We start from the raw sequence: 18,962 nt of genomic DNA on the forward strand, positions 1-18,962 counted from the left end.
CCAACCTTCTGTTTAGAAAAAAGTTTGAAAGGAAAACTTGGTGCTTGGAGTTGAAATTCTGGAAGATTCTGGGTGCCTGGGCACATTGCATGTTTCAGAGTTGAGAATAGAGGGGTTGGGGATAGGGAGAGAGAGGAAGGAGAGACAAAACTGAGCTAGTAGGGTTAAAGGTTCTAGCTCTTTCTGAAAATCTGGCACATAGTAGGTCCTTATTAAATATTTGATGACTGAACTAATTCCAGGGAATAATATACAATGACCACAATAAAGAAAAAACAAACAAACCCTAAAACAATCACTAAAATTCAACTGAACTCAGATTAAATGTAATGACCAGTCTTTGTAGGAGACAACAGATCATGAAATAGAACTGACTTTCCTTCTGTGAAGGAGATGATTGACATTGTAGCTAAGACCTTGAGAGGACACAAAAAAAAAAAAGTGACAGGAGGCTTTTTGCTGTTTCCAGGTAAGAGTTTTTGCCTATTCTAAGAGTTGTAGCAAGAAAAAGTCTATGGGCTTGAAGCTAAAAGACTATGGCAGTGTCCTTGAAAAAGATATCCACGGAGTTTACTTGAATCAGAAGACTAGTTTCCAGGTGATCTGAATCTAGTAGAGACAGGAGACCAACAATGAGCAGTAGGGGCAATGAGAGGGCATTAACTATAAGGTATCAGTGATCCTTTACTACTGGAAGCCCAAGTTGCTCTTCCACACAGTGTCTGACCACGTCTTTCCCCACCCTATTCTTGTCCACTCTTACTGATGTAATATATGTATTTGTGGGAGATTGTACCCTAGGTTTATGGGGGAAAATATTTTGGTGCTATTCTTATTACTATGCCATTTCATTAAATGCCTTCACTCGGAACAAATGTTGTCTGTCTATTAAAGGTAAACACATTTGTGGGGGTTCCTGAGCCCCTTTTAGGGGATGGGAACTTGCACTTTACCTTGAATCTGAGGTAGTCCTTCTCTGTGGGACCAGACCTAAGATTTGGGGTGTAGTCCTCATCACCACAAAAATTTGTTTTTTTTTCCCTACATATAACTATCTAAAAACTAAACTAAAGAGGTCTTCTCACTACAGTATATCCTCCATACCTTTCCAGAGTATAGGACTGGTCTTACTTAAACTTAACAAAAGAAGGTTGCGGGTTCTTAACCTTTCTTGTATTGTCATGGCCATTTGGGTAGTCTGGGGAAGCCTAGAAACCTTTTCTTAATATGTCTTTATATGCATAAAACAAAAATACATATGACTACAAAGACAACCAGTTATCGTGGAAATAAAGATTCAATTTTTCCCATTCAAGTTTATGGACTCCCTAATATCTATCCACATTCTCCCTGTTAAGAATCCAAGCAGTAAACACCTCCCTTCTCACCCTTAAGAGGGAAAAGGCCCCACCCTCGTCTCGGTGGAAGGTCAGGTGGGGGCGGGTGTTCGGCGCTTGCTCCTTTTTCCTGTCCTATGGTGGATGCGCTCGGTGCTCGGCGGGGCTCCCTGGCGATGCTGGGGAACTCACTAGTTGGAGAAGCGGAGCTTACCAGGCCGGCAGCTCGCGGGGCCTGCCCCTTCCTGGCCTGGCATTCTGGGGCTGTGGCAGAGAAAAGGAGGAAGGAGGTCCTACGGTTGGCTGACAGGGTTTTGCTTTCTCCGGGCGTGGTGAGAGGCACCTGGAGGCGAGGATGAGGCGGTGATTGGCCTCGGCCGGACTTAGGAAAGCGCCATGAACCTGTTGCCTTCTAACCCTCACGGCAATGGGCTCCTCTTCGCAGGCTTCAACCAGGACCACGGTAAGGAGACCGCGTCGCCTGGCTTTTGTCAACCCGCCGTCTCTTTTAGTCCGGCCGGACAGGCCCGGTCCTCGCGTAGCTTCCTCCTTTCTTTTCCCCTCTTCTTTGCTCGGCCCTGCAGAGCCATAGGGAACGGCCTCGGCTCTCTCCTCCACCTCGCGGACTTGCGGCCCGGTCAGGGGAGCGGGGCGGCTCTGGCCGGATCCCGGGCCTTCCCTCCGGCCTACCCCATTCCGGTAGTTCCTGCCCTAGGCCACTTGTCTTTAAGTCCGCGAGGCTGGAGGGAGGGAGGCGATAGAGGAGGACTGAGAAGACCAGGGAGCCCTTGGGCAGGTTTTCTTTTCTCTTAGGCCTGCAAATTTGCCCATTCTTCCCCTTTGCTTTCTCTCCCCTGCCTTTCTGCTCAGGTGTCACCTTCTTCCTGATGCACCGCTCCCCCCCCCCCCCAGTTTTTATGGTTTGCCTACTCACCTTTGCTTGAACCGCAGCAATTTTGACTACAGAAAACCCCCTCCCATCCTTTTAAAAACAAAAAACAAAAACCTCCAAAAATCCCTTTGGCCTGAACTAATGAAATGTTACAAATAACGCCCCCCTCTTTCCCTCCGAGATCTTAGGAAAACTGCCAGTAATAAAGAGATGGAGACATGTTTAATTTCCCAGACACTTTTTTCCATTTTCAGGTTTCCTACAAACGAGACTTACGGGGACTGTCACAGAAGTTACCAGTAGTTGTATTCACGATATAAATCCTAATTTAAAAAATTACCACTTAATACTTTACATAACTGTTGGCAGGAGACAGTTGTCCACCATCCTCTCCTCCCCCTCCCGCTTATTTAGCAATGTAAACCTTGAGAGCTATTTTCTATGCGATATTTGAAGAAACTCTTGAGAGTATTTCTGACTTTAAGTTCTGTATTATTCTGACTTTTAAGTATAGTATTAAGTTTTATAGTAATGTTGGGGATGATGGTATTCATAAAAACAGATTTTGGGTCTCTGAGCTCCTTTTTATCTCATTATTCATAGGTAATAGGATCTTGGGGTTTAGAGCTGGAAGGGATCTTAAATGTTGAGTCCAATTCCTTCATTTTTCAGATGAGAGACTGAGGCCCACAAGGTTAAGTAACTTGCCCAAATTCACACAGATATAAAATGGCAGAGCCAGAATTCAGACTATGGTCTTTTACTTTCTAGTTAGTATCTTTGCATTCTTTTTGTATTTTTTCCTAAAAATTCATCTGTGGAGGTGGGGTTGAGAGCTGAAAGTTTTAGCCTTTTGTTATAAACTTTCAGGGAGAGAAGTATTTTATGAATGTTTTCTGACTTTAATAGTTAACATAATTTATAGTCAAGAAACTTACATTTGCATAACACTTTTAACTCTACAAAGCTATTTCAAATCTACTAAATCAATTACTATACTACTTTCTATCTATTTCAAAGTAATCTGTACTAACAGGGTTATATCAGGACTTATTCCATCTCTTCAAAAGGCTAAGCTTCCAAAAGAATACTTAAAGGAAAAAAACTAATTTATTTTTTATTTGAAATAGATTTGTAGAGTTAAAAATGTTATGCAAATATAAGTTATTGCTGTTATTTATACTTGTCATTTAATCATTGTGCATTTATTAAGTGCTTGCTACATGTTGGGAATTGGATGCCAAGGCAGAAGTAAAATTGGCCATGCCCTCAAGGGCCTTTCATTCAGTTGGGGAGACAACATGTTAATAATTGTATACCAGAAAGAAATTGGTTTTAGAAGGAAGTAGGTAAAAATAAAGGATAATCAAATTTATTTTGGTTGGTAAATATCTTTTTGAAACTTATTTCCAGGATAAACATAAATTTATGGTTACAAACATTAACAAACAAATACATGAATGGTAAAATTAAAATGAGTTAAGTTTTTAAAGTAAAGATTAAAAAATGCAGTAACCTAGAAAATTAATTATATCATACAGACTGTTAGATTAACATTATATATCTTTCCCTAATACTTACATCTTTTCTTTAGGGCCAGTTTCTGTGTTCCATATTCCCTTATGCTCTATATACATAGCATATACCTGTATCAGGGTATTCATACCCTTTTTTCCTTTTTACTTCAAATATAATTGAATATAAACTTCTTCCATTTATTGTAGCTTTTTTGGGGTAGCGGTGGTAGTAGTGTTTAGTAAAGGGCAAATGACAATTTACTCCAAGTGTGGAATATCTGTACTTAGTTTAGAGGCTAGGGTTCCCCGAAGAAATCTAAGGATGTGGGCTCCTTCTTTATGAGTTTCCGTGGGTTAGCAGGCTTTTGGGGGAGCACCCCATAGGCTCATTTATTTGACCTTATTAATTCAGGAATTGAGAATCAGACTGAGGTGAAAATTTAACTAAACTAATAATGTTAAGATTACAGTGGAGCTATTTAGCCTCCTTAAGTGAATAACTTTATAAGAGTACTAATTCTTCTGTGGTTGACAATCTGTGTTGGTGAATGGAGTTTCCTCACAGGTGTTAGTTTACTATATCAATAAAATTTATTTTATTGGTCTGGAATCTGGAAATTTTAATTTAATTGGAAATATTTGAGAATGAATGTTCATAAAGGTCTAGCACATCATAACATAAGGTACAAAAAACCAAAAATAAGCCTAGGAAGTAAATAATACTGACCAGAGTCAGGGAGTAACACTGAGACAGTCTGTAATTAAACTTCTGAAGTTTTTTTTCCCCCTTTTTTAACCATTCTACATGTTATTTCCACTTGACCTAATTTTTTCTCAGGCAAATAATGGGTCAGTTACATTATAAATTATAGTATAGGCAAAAATAGCTTTTTAGTGTCTGCCTCAAAAAAATCTCCTTGAAGAAAACTTTTCTTTTTCCTTTGTTTTCTCTTGCTGTCTCCATGTTTTCCTCTTTACTTTATTGTCTGACCATTCCTTTTCAGTTCTCTTTGCTGAATCTCGTCCAAGTTATGCCTGCTAACTATGAGGGTCCCACAGGACTCTGTCCTGTGTCCTTTTCTTATCAGCTCCCATGATTCATGGAATGATCATGCTGATGATTCTCAGATCTGCTTATCTGGCCTGAATTTTTCTGTTGACTTCCATTCTCCCATCTTTAACTTCTGTTTTGACCAGAAACTGAGGGTCTTCCCCTCCCAGATTGATTTTTTTTTTTGGGAGGCTAGGTAAAAGAGGCATTTTTTTTTTCTTCTCCATTTGTTACCTAGCCTTAATCACTGAATGGGTGTTGCCTCCGACAAACTGAGACATGGAAAAGACCTTAGCTTAAAAAGGCCAATGTCTCCTAGTGTATCTGGGGCCATCTCCAGTCATCCTGATCTATATCTTGCCACTGGACCCAGATGGCTCTGGAGGAGAGAGTAAGGCCCTGCCTCGCTGAAATCCAGTTCATGACAATCACCTTCCTAATGTCATTGGTCCTCTTCAAGAATGAAAGACAAACAACAACAGCAGCTGCTTATGGGACAGCTCAAACTCATTCTGTACACGTCATAAATTGAACATGTTCAAAACTGAACTCATTGTCTTCTCCCCTCCAAGTCCCTCTTTAGAAATTCCAAACTTCACTGTTACTGTGTAGGGCATGAACATCTGTGGTGTTATCTTCAACTCTTCATTCATACCCTCTGTATCCATTCTGTTGCCAAGTTTTGTTGATTTTTGTCTCCTTACCATCTCTTGAAGATATCTCCTTCTCTAGTCGGACACCCTTACCATCCTGGTAAAAGCCCTCTTCAGCTCACACCTGGACTACTGCTGTGGTCTGCTCAGTTCAGTCTCACCACACTCTCGTCCATCCTCTACTCAGCTGTCAACGTGTTGCTAAAGCATAGCTCTGATGGTGTTACCCCCAGCCTAGTGGCCCCCCCCATCTGCCTCCAGGATAAAATTTTAAATCCTCTATGCCCTTCCTACCTTTCCAGTCTTCTTGACACCTTATACCCTTCCATGTAGTCTGATCTCCAGTGACACTGGCTTCCTTACTGTTTGTCAAATAAGACATTCCATTTCTAGACTCTGGGCATTTTCATTTCTTTCTTTTTCTTAAATAATTTTTTTGTTTTTATATCATCATACTTTTCTGCAGTATCCCTCCCCCTTTACCTTTTGGAGAGCCATTGCACGTAACATATTGTATTTTTTAATAAAAAAAATCAACACAACTGATCAATACATTGAAAAAGTCTGAAGACATGTGTGATGTACAATGTCTGGAGCTCCCACCTCCACAAAGGGGTGGATCGGTGTGTTCCCTCATGTCTCTTCTTTCCAGTTATACTTGATTGTTATAATTTTGCTACATTCAGTTTAGATTTTGTGGGTGTGGTTGTACTTCACATTTACGTTGTTGTGTAGATTGTTTTCTTGGCTCTGTTTACTTCACTCAGCATCAGTTCATGTAGAGCCTTGCATGCTTTTCTATTTCACCATTCACATTTCTTATAGCAGAGTAATATTCTACAATATTCATATACCATGATTTGTTTAGTCATTCCAAAGTCGATGGATATTTTGTTTCCAATTTTTTGCTATCACAAAAAGTGCTGCTATAAATATTTTAGTGTCCAAGGGGGCTTTCTTCTTAATAGTGGCTTCAAAGTATAGAAATTTTAGTCACTTTATTTGCATAATTATATTTTGCTTTCCAAAATGGTTGCACCAATTCATAGCTACACCAAGAATGCATTAGTGTGCCTATGATCCTACAACCTCTCCAGCATTGACAAATGTCATTTTTTTGGTCATCTTTGTCAATTTTCAGGGTGAACACTTACAGTTGTTTTAATTTTCGTTTCTCATAGTAATTTTATTCATTCATTCATTCATTCATGTGATTGGGAATACTTTTGCAATTCTTTTGAGAACTGTTTATGTCCTTTGACCTCTCAGCTATTTGAGAATAGCTATTAGTCTTATATTTTTGTTAATTGTTTATAAAACTTAAATCTTTATCAGAGAAATTTGATGCAAATATTTTTTCCATTTAATGCAAGCTTTTCAGTTTCATGTAATGAAAACTATCTTTCATAATTGCCTCTCTCCCTTATTTGGTTAAGAATACATCTCTTACTGGCCCTGAAGTCAGGAAGACCTGAGTTCAAATCCAGCCTCAGACCAAACACTTGACACTTAACTAGCTGTGTGACCCTTGGCAAGTCACTTAACCCAATTGACAAAAAAAAAAATTAAAAAAAAAAGAATACATCTCTTACCTGTAGCTGTAAGAGGTATATGATCTTTATCTCTTCTATTTTTTTAAAAATTTTTTTTCTTCTATTTTTTAATAGTATGATCTTTAATATAAAGGTCACATCCATTTACAATGTATTATGGAATATAGCGTAAGGTGACTTGGAGCATTTTCACTGGCTGGCCCCTATGCCTCGAATACTCCTCCCCCCTCATCTCTGCCTATTGGATTCCTTGGCTTTCTTCAAGTCTCAGCCAAAATTCCACCATCTACAGGAAACCTTTCCTGATCCCTCTTAATTCTGCTGCCTTCCCTTTGTGGATTATTTCCAATTTATTCTGCATATGGCTTGTTTGCATGTTGTCTCTCCCAGTTAGATTGTGGTCTGCTTGAGGAGAGGAGTCTTTTACCTTTCTTTGTATCCTTATGACTAGCACAGTTCCTGGAAAAGTGCCTAATTAATGTTTATTGACAGACTGACTGGATAATTAGCTATGCCAATTATAGTTAATAAGGATGGAAGTTTAGAACTTTCCTAGTCCTTAGCCTTCTCTAACTTCCAGCAGTTTTTGCAACTCTTATCTTTGCTTTTCTTCTTTTACTTTATTCTAAAAATTATTTTTTATTTAAATTTTTATCATATTTTTTTAAATGAGTAAAAATTGATTTCCTCTCCCTCATTGAAATAAAATTATAACAAATACCTGTGGTCAAGCAAACAAATTCCTGAATTGACTGGGCCCCCAAAATATTAGGGTGCTCGTTTTGCACTCTCAGTCTGTTACCTCTCTGTCATGAGGTGGGTAGCCCGCATTATTCCTCTGGAGTCATGGTTGGCTATTAAGAGTTCTTAAGACTTTCAAAGATGTTTTGTTTTTACAGTGTTGTTAATTATTGTACTTTTAGTTTATTTTCTTGACTTCCTTCTATCTCTCTATTCTTTATGTATTTAATAGATTGATTAGCTCATCAGTTGTCTTAACATAAACTCATCTGTGACAACATCTGAATCTATATAACCAGCTCTAACCTCTTAATTGTGCCCTCATCTTATATTTTAAATTGCCTCTGGATCTGTTTACATGACCTGCTGTCATTCAAAATTCAGGATATTTCAAACTTACTTATCATCCAAAAGAATTCTACTTTCTAGCTCTTTTGTAAGAATTTCATAATTCGCACAGTTTTTCAGACTGAAATCTCAAAGCCATCTTTGACTCCATGTATACCAATGGCTTTTTTAAAATTCTCATCCTCCTTCACCTTTCTGTAGCTTTTGATACTGTTAATCACCCTTTCCTTATGGATATTCTTACCTTTTTGGATTTTTGTGACATTCTCTTTTGGTTCTCCTGCCTTTGTAATTTTTTTCTCAGTCTCCTTTACTAGATGAAATGCATCTCAAACCCCTTAAATGTGGTAGTATCATATAGCTCTGTCCTAGGCCCTCTTTTTTCTCTGTTCTTGTTCTGTTGGTGAACTCATCAGCTCAAAGTCTTAACTGTATCTACACTGATGACTCTCAGATCTACATATCCTGCTCTTGTCTCTTTGCTGAGCTCTAGTCCCACGTCACAACTACTTATCAGACATTTTCAACTGATACCCTATGGAAATCTGAAACTTAACATGTCCAAGTAGAAATCATTTTCTTCTCTTTTCCCCTGGAATTTACCCCTTTTCTGAACTTCCTATTTCTGTCAAGAAAACCACAATCCTTCCACTCTGAAAGTACAACTTGATGTCATTTTCAACCCTTCACTCTCACCTTCTTTATTTTAGTATGTTGTCAAATCTTGTTCTATGTGTCTCTACAAAATCCCATGAGTAAGTGCTCTTTTTTCTACTCACATAGCCACCACCCAGGATTCAGGTCATCATTTTTTGCTTGGTACATTGCAGTAGCCTATTTGGTCTTTCTGCCACAGGTGTCCTTCCCCCATTCCAGTCCTTCCTTCACATTGCTGCTAAAGTGATTTTCCTAAAGTGTAGATGTGACCATGTCACTTCACTCTAAAGTAAACTACAGTGACTTTGTTGCTAAAAGAATTAAAAATAAATTCCTAGTTTAGAATTTAGAGCCTTCACAACATGATCCCAAACTATTTTTCTAGGCATCTTACATATTATATACCAATGGTCTAGCCAAACTGGCCTTTTCATACTGTATCTCCTTTCTCCAAGCCTTTGCATTTTCTGCCCTTCATACCCAGGATGAACTCCATTTTCCTTCTCTTGGTATCCTTCATTTCCTCCAAGGATCTCTGCACTAAATATAGTAAATAAGACAAGAAGTCTTTCTTAATCCTTATTCCCCAGTTATCTTGTATCAGTTTTGTGTCTATTTTGCATGTAATTTTTGTCTTTGTGTCCCCAGCACCTAAATACTTGTTTGTTGATTGAAGTTCCAGTTTAATATTAAGAGAACTGAATCAGTAAATGAGTATTTATGAAGCACCTGCTATGTGCTAGAGCCAGGCTATCTGTTAGGTATTGGGAATACGTATACATGAGTGAGACAGCCCCTGCCTTCAAAGAACTCATTCTGCATGTAGCAAAATGTTCACAAATCGGGAGATGTAGGATATGTACCAAATAGTATTGGGGGTGGGGAACTGGGAGAATCAGAAAAAGGCCCTTGAAGGAACTGGCATTTGAGTTGAACCTGAGGGGAGCTAGGGATGGAGCTGAAAATAGGCTGTGGAAATGCATGGAATGCAATGTTGCATACAGGGAAAATATGTACACCAGTTTGACTGGAGCTTGGAGTATGTGAAGGGAAATAAATGAATGACAGGGTGGGAGGAGGGGCAGGTTTGAGAAGCTAGGTTGTTTAGTGCTTCACTTTTGAGTCAGACAGACATGAGTTCAAATACCTCTTCATACTGTTAATAACTGTGTAACCCTGAGTAAATCACAACCTCTTATATGCTCAACTCCCTCATCTGTAAAATGAGGGTGATAGTACCTTCCTGAGGTCTCTTTTGAGAATCAAATGAATTAATATAAATACAATGCTTTGCAAACTTTAATGTGCTATGTAAATGTTAGTTATTCTATTATCCATTTGAAATTTATTTCAGTATACAGTATAAGATACCCAGTCTAAACCTATTTTCTGCTAGACTTCAATCACATTTTCCTAGTATCTCGTGTTGATTAAAAAGTTCTTTCCCTGGCATTTTATGTTCTTAGATTTATTAAAAATTGTATTGCTTATCTAATCTATTGCACTGATTAGTTTCTCCTTTTTTGTTCAATAGTAGATAGTTTTAAGAGTTATTGCTTTAAAATATTTGAAAAATTGTAATGGCAAATCCCCTTCATTATTTCCTTGCTTTTCACTTTTCTTCCATATGAATTTTGTTGTTATTTTGTCTACTTTTATAAAGTATCTAGTTTACCAAGGATTTATTAAGCACTTTGTTTTGTTGTTGTTGTTGTTTGTTTTTTTTTTCTTGCAAGGCAATTGGGGTTAAGTGACTTGCCCAGAGTCACACGGCTAGTAAGTGTTCTGTGTCTGAGGCGGGATTTGAACTCAGGTCCTCCTGACTCCAAGACCAGTGCTCTATCCACTGCTCCACCTAGCTCCCCCCTCTTAAGTACCTTTATTAATATGTACTGGGGATGCAAAGGCAAAATGAAAAATAGTCCCTATGCTCAGAGAGTTTATATTCTTTTAGGTGGAAATGCTATATGTAAATGCTACTCTCTGTGTGTGTGTAATTATTTGAGGAAGGAGAGAACATTACAGATGGGGTATCTAGAAAGACTTTGCATGGGAGATGGTACATGAAGCTAACTAGAAATCAAGAAGTAGTATATTCCAGGAATATGTAGCCAGTGTATGTAAATGGCACGTAGGTGGCAGATGGAATGTCATTATGTGGAATGTGAAAATTAGGTCAATTTGGATGGAATGTAGTGAAGAGGTTTTTTTTTTTTTGGTAGATATTTGCATTTTATTTTTTCATGTATGTAAAGCATATTTACATGTTAGCCATGTTGCAAAAAAAAAAGGAAGAAAAATAAAGTGGAAAAATGATTCAGTCTGTACTCAGTTCATCAGAAGTTTCTCTGGAGATAGATATTTTTCATCATGAATCCTTTGGAATTGTCTTACATCATTGTATTGATCAGGGTAGCTAAGTATTTAAAAGTTGATCATTGTTATATTACTGTTAGTGTGTACAATGTTCTCCTGGTTCTGTTCTCTTCACTTTACACTGGTTTATATGTCTTCCCAGGTTTGTCATGTTACTGCTGAGGTACATGAGGCTAGCTAATTCATTATACATTTTTGCAAGAAGCAAGTATGCTGCTAGAGGCAGACACATCCTACAGAAGCAAAGGCAGGCAGTTATATTCCTATTCTGAATCACAAGATCCTTCCCTTGTTTCCCCATTGGTCAGGTACTCCAGAGTGTACAACTTCCTTGGCATGCCTACTTCACATTGCCCCCTTAATATGTTTTCCCTCCCACTATCACATCCTCCACCATCACATGTTCAAAAATGGCAGATGGCTCCTCCTTAAGGGAGAAGTTAATATTTATATCTCAATTAAGCCGCACGGTTTCAAGCAGCTTGTGACCTTTGTCTTACTTTTCTTCACTTCTAACCACACTACTAGTTTCAGCTGGTTTTGTCTACCCCTGTGGCAACTCAATTCTGTTGCTAGGATCACTTTCTCTACATCTGCAGAAACATAATTTCTTATACCTTACACATAGCAATAATATTCCATCACTATCATCTACCAAAAAAGACTATTTTACAGAGAGCTCACACAGGGCAAGCATTCACATAGTGGTCAGAAAAAGCAATATAAGAACACTCTCAAGGTCTCTCTTAAGAACTTTGGAATTGATTAAGCTAATGGAACCAAGATTAGGAGGGAAGCAGAAAACTGGAAAAGAATTTTTACAACCAGTATCTCTGATAAAGGCCTCATTTCTAAAATATATAGAGAACTAAGTCAAATTTATAATAATACAAGTCATTCCCCAATTGATAAATGGTCAAAGGATATGAACAGGCAGTTTTCAGAGGAAGAAATGAAAGCTATTTATAGTCTTATGAAAAGATGCTCTAAATCACTATTGATTAGAGAAATGCTCAGGTACCACATCACATCTATCAGATTGTATAACGTGACAAAACGGTAAAATGATAAATGTTGGAGAAGATGTGGAAAAATTGGAACACTAATACATTGTTAGTGGGGTTGTGAAATGATCCAACCATTCTGGAGAGCAATTTGGAACTATGCCCATAGGGCTATAAAACTGTACATACCCTTTAAACCAGCAATACCACTTCTAGGTGTGTATCCCAAAGAGATCATAAAAATGGGAAAAGAACCGACATGTACAAAAATATTTATAGCCGCTTTTTTTGTGATAAAGGATTGGAAATTGAGATGCCCATCAATTGGGGAATGGCTGAACAAATTGTGGTATATGAGTATAATTGAATATTATTGTGCTATAAGAAATGATGAGCAGGTGGACTTCAGAAAAACCTGGAAAGACTTATATGTACTAATGCTGAGTGAAGTGAGAACCAGGATAACATTATACATAGTAACAGCCACATTCTGTGATGACTAACTTTGATAGACTTATCTCTTAGCAATCCAAGGACCTAAGACAACTCCAAAAGACTTGTCATGGAAAATGCTGCCCACAAAAAACTATGGAGTCTGAATGCAGATGGAAGCATATTGTTTGCTTTCTCTCTCTTTTTTGTTTCTTCTTTCTCATGGTTTCTTCCATTGGTTCTAATTCTTCTTTTACATGACTGATGTGAAAATAGGTTTAATATGAATGTATATGTAGAGCCTATATCAATTTATATGCCATCTTGGGGTGAGGGGAGGGGAGAAAATTTGGAACTCAAAATCTTAATGGAAGTGATTGTTGAAAACTAAAAAGAACTAAATTTGTTAATAAAAAAAATTTAAAAAAAAATCTTTGGAATTGCTTGTATGACATGGGAGATACTGGCACAGGACTGCTCAACATGACGTCCCCAAATCAGAGAAGATGCTGTGCTCTGTAAATGAAGCAGACTTAAAATAGCTCAGGAAACACAAGATTTTCAAATTTAGAGAATCCACCCCAAATGTTCACATGCGCTACTTTCGACAGACCTATGGTAAATATTCCGAGCTTGTATTGATCTGATCAGCCACAGTCAGCCACCGTGACTTGACTCTAGCATGGTGATGTCATTTTGGTCATCTTTGAGAATGAAGAACTGCAACCACAATTTTTTCATCCATTCCCCAAGTGATGGATGTCCCCACAATTTCTAATTCTTTGCCACCACTATAAATATTTTTGTACATGTAGGTCCTTTTCCTTTTTATTTGATTTCTTTTTTTTTATGTAAATGGTATTTTATCTTTCCAATTACATATAGTTTTCAACATTCATTTTTATAAGATTTTGAGTTCCAAATTTTTCTGCCTCCCTCCCTCCCCTCCCCATGTGGTCCATCTCCCTTCCCTAAAATGGCAAGAAATCTGATGTAGGTTTTACGTATGCAATCATGTTAAATGTATTTCCACATTAGTCATGTTGTGAAAGAAGAAACAGAACAAAAGCAAAACACACACACACAAAATAAAATGAAAATAATATACTTCTATCTACATTCAGACTCCATCAGTTCTTTTTCTGGAGGTGAATAGCACATTTTATCATGAGTCCTTCAGAGTTGTCTTTTATCATTGTGTTGCTGAGAAGAGCTAAATCTATCACAGATGATCATCACATAATGTTGCTGTTACTGTGTACAATGTTCTACTGGTTCTGCTCAATTCACTCAGCATCAGTTCATATAAGTCTTTCCAGGTTTTTCTGAAATCTACCTGCTCAGAATCTGTTATGGAATAATAGTATTCCATTACAGTCATATACCACAACTTTAGCCATTCCCCAATTGATGGGCATCCCTCAATTTCCATATTTTGCCATCACAAAAAGAGCTGCTATAAGTATTTTTGTACATGGGGGTTCTTTTCCCTTTTTTTATGATCTCTTTGGGATATAAACATAGTGGTGGTTTTTATTTGATTTCTTTGGGATGCAGACTTAGTAATATGGTATTATGGTATGGCCGGTAGAGATATTGCTGGATCAAAGGGTATATGCACAATTTTATAACCCTTTTGGCATAGTGCCAAATCTTTCTCAAGAATGTTTGGAATGTTCATAATTCCACCAACAGTGCATTAGTGTTCCTATTTTTCCACATCCCTTACAGCATTTGGCATTTTCCTTTTCTATCATGTTAGCTGATCTGATAGGTGTGAGGTTGGTACCTCAGAGTTTCAGTTTGCATTTCTCAAATTATTAGTGATTACAGCATTTTTTATATGCCTCTTGCTAGCTTTGATTTTCTTCTTCTGAAGACTGCCTATTCATATCCTTTCACTCTTTGTCAATTGGGAAATGGTTCTTATTTTTTATAAATTTAGCTTAGTTCTCTATATATTTGAGAAATGAGGCCTTTATCAGACAAACTTAGGTAAATTTTTTCCAGTTTCTTTCTTTTGTTCAGATTTTGGATGCTTTGATTTTGTTTGTGCAAAAACCTTTTAATTTCATGTAATCAAAATTACACATTTTACCTCCCATGCTACTTCCTATCTCTTATTTGTTTATTGTTTTCCTTATCCATAGATCTAATAGGTAATTTATTACATGTTCCTCTAATTTGCTTATGATATCACCCTTTACTTGTAAGTACCCATTGTACAGTTATTTGGTGTACGATGTGAGGTGTAGGTCTATGTAGGTTTTGCCAGATTGGTTTTCAGTTTTATCTGCAGTTTTTGTCAAATAGTGATTTCTTGCCCTTAAAACTTAGATCTTTGGGTTTATCAAATACTAGATTATTGTGATCATTTACCTCTGTATATTGTGTACTTAATCTATTCCACTGACCAACCAGTGTGTTTCTTAGCCAGTACTAGATTGTTTTAATGATTTCTACTTTGTAATAAAGTTTGAAATCTGGTACTGTGAGACCATTTACCTTCACGTTTTTTTTTCCCATCGATTTCCTTGATATGCTTGACCTTTTATTCTTTCAGATGAATTTTGTTACATTTTTCTCTATTTCTGGAAAACAAATCTTTTTTAGTTTGAATAGTATTGGACTGAATAAGTAAATTAATTAAAAGTTATTTTTATTATATCTATGTCTATATTATATCTATCTATCAACCTATCCATGAGCAATTATTTTTCTAGTTTAGTTCTGTCTTTATCTGGGTGAAAAGTGTTTTGTAATTGTGTTCATATAGTCCCTAGGTTTGTCTTGGCAAGTAAACTCCCAAGTATTTTATATTCTCTATAGTTAGTTTAAATGGAATTTCTTTTTCTATCTCTTTCTGCTGGGTATTGTTGGTAATACATAAAAATGCTGTTTATTTATGTGGTTTATTTAAAATATCCTGCAATTTTGCTGAAGTTGTTAATTGTTTCATCTAATTTTTTAGATGATTTTCTAGGGTTCTGCAGTTATGCCCTATCAACTGCAAAGAATGATAGTTTTGTTTCTTTTTTGCTTATTCGTATTCCTTCAGTTTCTTTTTCTTGTCTTATTGCTATAGTTAGCATTTTTAGTATGATATTTAATAATGATAATGAGCATCAGTGCTTTACTCCTAATCTTACTGCAAAAGCTTCTAGCTTGTCTCCATTACAGATAGTGCTTGTTCTTAGTTTAAATAGATCTTACTTATTTTTTAAAAAGCCTCATTTATTCCTATGTTTCCTAGTATTTTTAATAGGAATGGGTGTTGTATTGAAAGCTTTTCTTGCTTTTGTTGATATAATCATGTGGTTTTTGTTGTTTTTGTTACTGATGTGGTCAGTTATGCGGATAGTTTCCCTAACATTGAACCAGCCCTGCATTCCTGGTATAAATCCTACTTGGTCATAGTGTATGATCTTTGATACATTTTTGTAGTCTACTTTATTTAAAATTTTTGCATCACTTCATTAGGGAAATTGGGTTACAGTTTTTTTCTTTCTTTTTTTTTTCTTCTTGGATTAGGTATCAAAACCATGTTTATGTCATAGAAGGAATTTGGCAGGATTCTTTCATCTGTTTTTTTTTCATATAGTTTGTATAGTATTGGGATTAATTATTCTTTTAATGTTTGGGAAAATTCACTTGCAATTCCATCTGGACCTGGGGTTTTTTCTTAGGGAGCTAATTTGTGAATTTCTTTCTGGCTGTGGAATTTGGCTATAATATTCCTGGAAATTTTCCTTTTGGGATCTCTTTCAGTTGGTGTTCAGTAAATTCTTATAATTTCTGTTTTACCTTTTGGTTCTAGGATATCAGGGCAGTTTTTCTTGATAATTTCTTAAAATATGATGACTGTGCTCTTTTTTTGATCATAGCTTTCAAACAGTCTAGTAATTCTTAAAATATCTCTCCTCAATCTATTTTCTTGGTCATTTGTTTTTCTAATGAGATATTTCACATTTTTGCTATTTTTTCCATTCTTTTGACTTTGCATTGTTTTTTGATGTCTCATGGAGTTCTTAGTGTCCACTTACTCAATTCTAATTTTTAAGGAATTATTTTCTTCAGTGAGATTTTGTACCTCTTCCATTTGGCCAATTCTGCTTTTTAAGGAGTTATTTTCTTTAGTATTTTTTTTTTCTCTCTTTTATCAAGCTGTTAATTCTCTTTTCTTAATTTTCTTCCGTTTCTCTCATTTCTTTTCCCATATTTCCTCTTTTATTTTATTTTTAAAATTAATTTTTTGCACTTTTTTCTAATAGCTTTCTTTAGTTCTTCTAGGAGTTCTTGTTGGGCTTGTGTCCAATCTGCATTTTTTCCTTTGAAACTTTGCTTGTAGATGTTTTTATGTCATTTCCTTCTCAGTTTGTGTCTTGAGCTTCCATGTAGCTTTTTATGGTTAGGGTCTTTTTTTTTTTTCTGCTCATTTTACCAGTTTTTTTTTTTTTTTTTTTTTTTACTTTGAACTTTATGTTTCAGTTGGGTTGCTTCAGTCTTTTTTGCTCTGCTGTTTTCACAGCTGGTTCTGGGAGGGGTCTTCAGGTTTTTCATGCTTCCAGCTTGGTACAATTTGGGGAGAGGTACGGTCATCGTTCTTCTAGTCTGCTTGCTGGTCCTTACCCTTGTGACAGCAAGTGCTAGTGCTCCTCTCTGACCTGAAACTGCTACCAGAAACTAGAGCCTCTGCTCTCCGCTCTGGAACTGCAAGCAGGGCCCATGCTCCCTTGGGACCCAAGTGCTCCTCTCCACCTTGTAAGTGTGACCCAGAACTGGGTAATGGACAATGAAGTTGGCAGGCCTCCACCAAGAGCCCACATTAGGGATCCCTTGTAATCTCTTTCTAACCAGTTGTCAAATCCTTTTACTATCCTTGGGTGGTGAGAGCTCCTGAAGCTGTTGCAACTGCTGCTGCTCCTGCCACTGCCACATCCTCCACTCTCACACTTGGTGTTGCTGCCTCTCTGGACTCAGCCAGCCCTCACCTTACTGTCATAGATCTCCTCTTCTGACCTTCTTAGTTGTCTTGGTCTGGAAGAGTGTCTCACGCTGACCTTTTGTTGGCTGTGCTACTCCAGAATTTGATTTGATGTGATATTTTAAAGTTGTTTGGAGGAGAATCTTGGAAGTTTGTTTAGAATACTCCTTCTACTGTGCCATCTTGGCTCTGTCTTCCACATTGAGTTCGTGAAATTTGCCTGGAAAAGTAAGCTGGAGCTGGATTGCGAATGATTTTAAATGCCAAGGTCAGAAGTTTGTATTTTATCCTGCAATTAATAGAGAATCACTGAAGATTCTTAAGGAGGGGCTGGAGATGTTATTTTAGCAGCTATGTGGAGGATGCATTGGAAAAGGGAGAGGCTAGAATAGAAGAGTCCATTTAGGAGGCTGTTGAGTAGTCTTGTTGAGAGGGGATGAGAGTCTAGTGATGGTCAGGTGAATATGAAGAGAAAGGAGACAGATATAAGAGATTTGCAGGTGAAATTGTTAAGACTTAATAAATATAATGGAGGTTGAGAGAGGGGAATGATGATGTCAAGGTTGTGAACTTGCCTTTAGTAGAATTAGGAAAGGTTCAAAGAGTAGTGGATGTATAATGAGTTCTTTTCTTGAAGACTTTGAAGAGTACAAAATGCCTGAGACATTGAGGAGGAGATGGAGAACTAGCAATTAGTAATAGAGACTGGAGGGGCAGAGTATAATTTGCAGTGTGACAATTTCAGGGGCAAATTGAACTTGCAGAGTGAGGAAGCTTCTGTGGAATGGTGTAGAGCACAGGTGTCAAACTCACAGCTGGGAATGCAACCAAAACCAGATTAAAATGTAATGGAGAAATGTTTAACAAAATAAAATACAAGACAACACAAATAATTTGTAAAATACTAAGTCAATATGCTGCCTGCAGGATCCATTTTTATTTGAGTTTCATACTATTGGTGTAAAGAAAGTCCAGAGAATTGGAGTGGATACTGGGGAAGAATGAATGGAAGGAATGGTCTACAATGTCAAATGCTACAGAAAGGTCAAGAAGGATGAGGAGTGAGAAAAGGCCATGAAATTTTGCTTTCAGTGGTGAGGGCATAGTTGAGATTAAATAATATAAATTTGTATGGTACATAGTTGGCATAGTTGTATGAATTTCTGTAGTTGTATTTAGCAGTACATTTGTATGAAGATAGAAGAGTGATTTTGGCTGGGGAGAGCCAGGAAGAAGAAAAAGAAAAGTAACACTTTTAAGGTTCGCATTGAAGATGGAAAATATACTTCAGTAATTTCCCGAGAGTGGCTGTTTTGGGGAATGTCTTTTGACAACTGAATGACTACTCTAGCCTTGGCCCTGCTTGATGGCTGGTTTTGAAGTCTTCTTCTACCCATTATTTTGCTTGTCAGTGCTG

General features: G+C 37.1%; 1 protein-coding gene across 3 annotated transcripts in view; it reads left to right on the forward strand.

The window, feature by feature from the left end:
- The first annotated feature begins 1,502 nt into the window (after positions 1-1,502).
- Positions 1,503-18,962, forward strand: part of WDR45B (WD repeat domain 45B) — a 71,569-nt gene continuing 54,109 nt past the window's right edge. For 2 of the 3 annotated variants that reach the window (XM_027840966.1, XM_027840960.1), the window contains exon 1: positions 1,503-1,800. In XM_027840966.1, the coding sequence (XP_027696767.1) occupies positions 1,734-1,800 (67 nt within the window). In that variant the 5' untranslated portion in view covers positions 1,503-1,733. The remainder of the gene's footprint in view (positions 1,801-18,962) is intronic. The other variant, XM_027840950.1, reaches the window with a different exon arrangement.

Source organism: Vombatus ursinus, unplaced genomic scaffold, assembly GCF_900497805.2.
Source record: "Vombatus ursinus unplaced genomic scaffold, bare-nosed wombat genome assembly UNPS02004704.1, whole genome shotgun sequence".
Lineage (NCBI taxonomy): Eukaryota > Metazoa > Chordata > Mammalia > Diprotodontia > Vombatidae > Vombatus > Vombatus ursinus.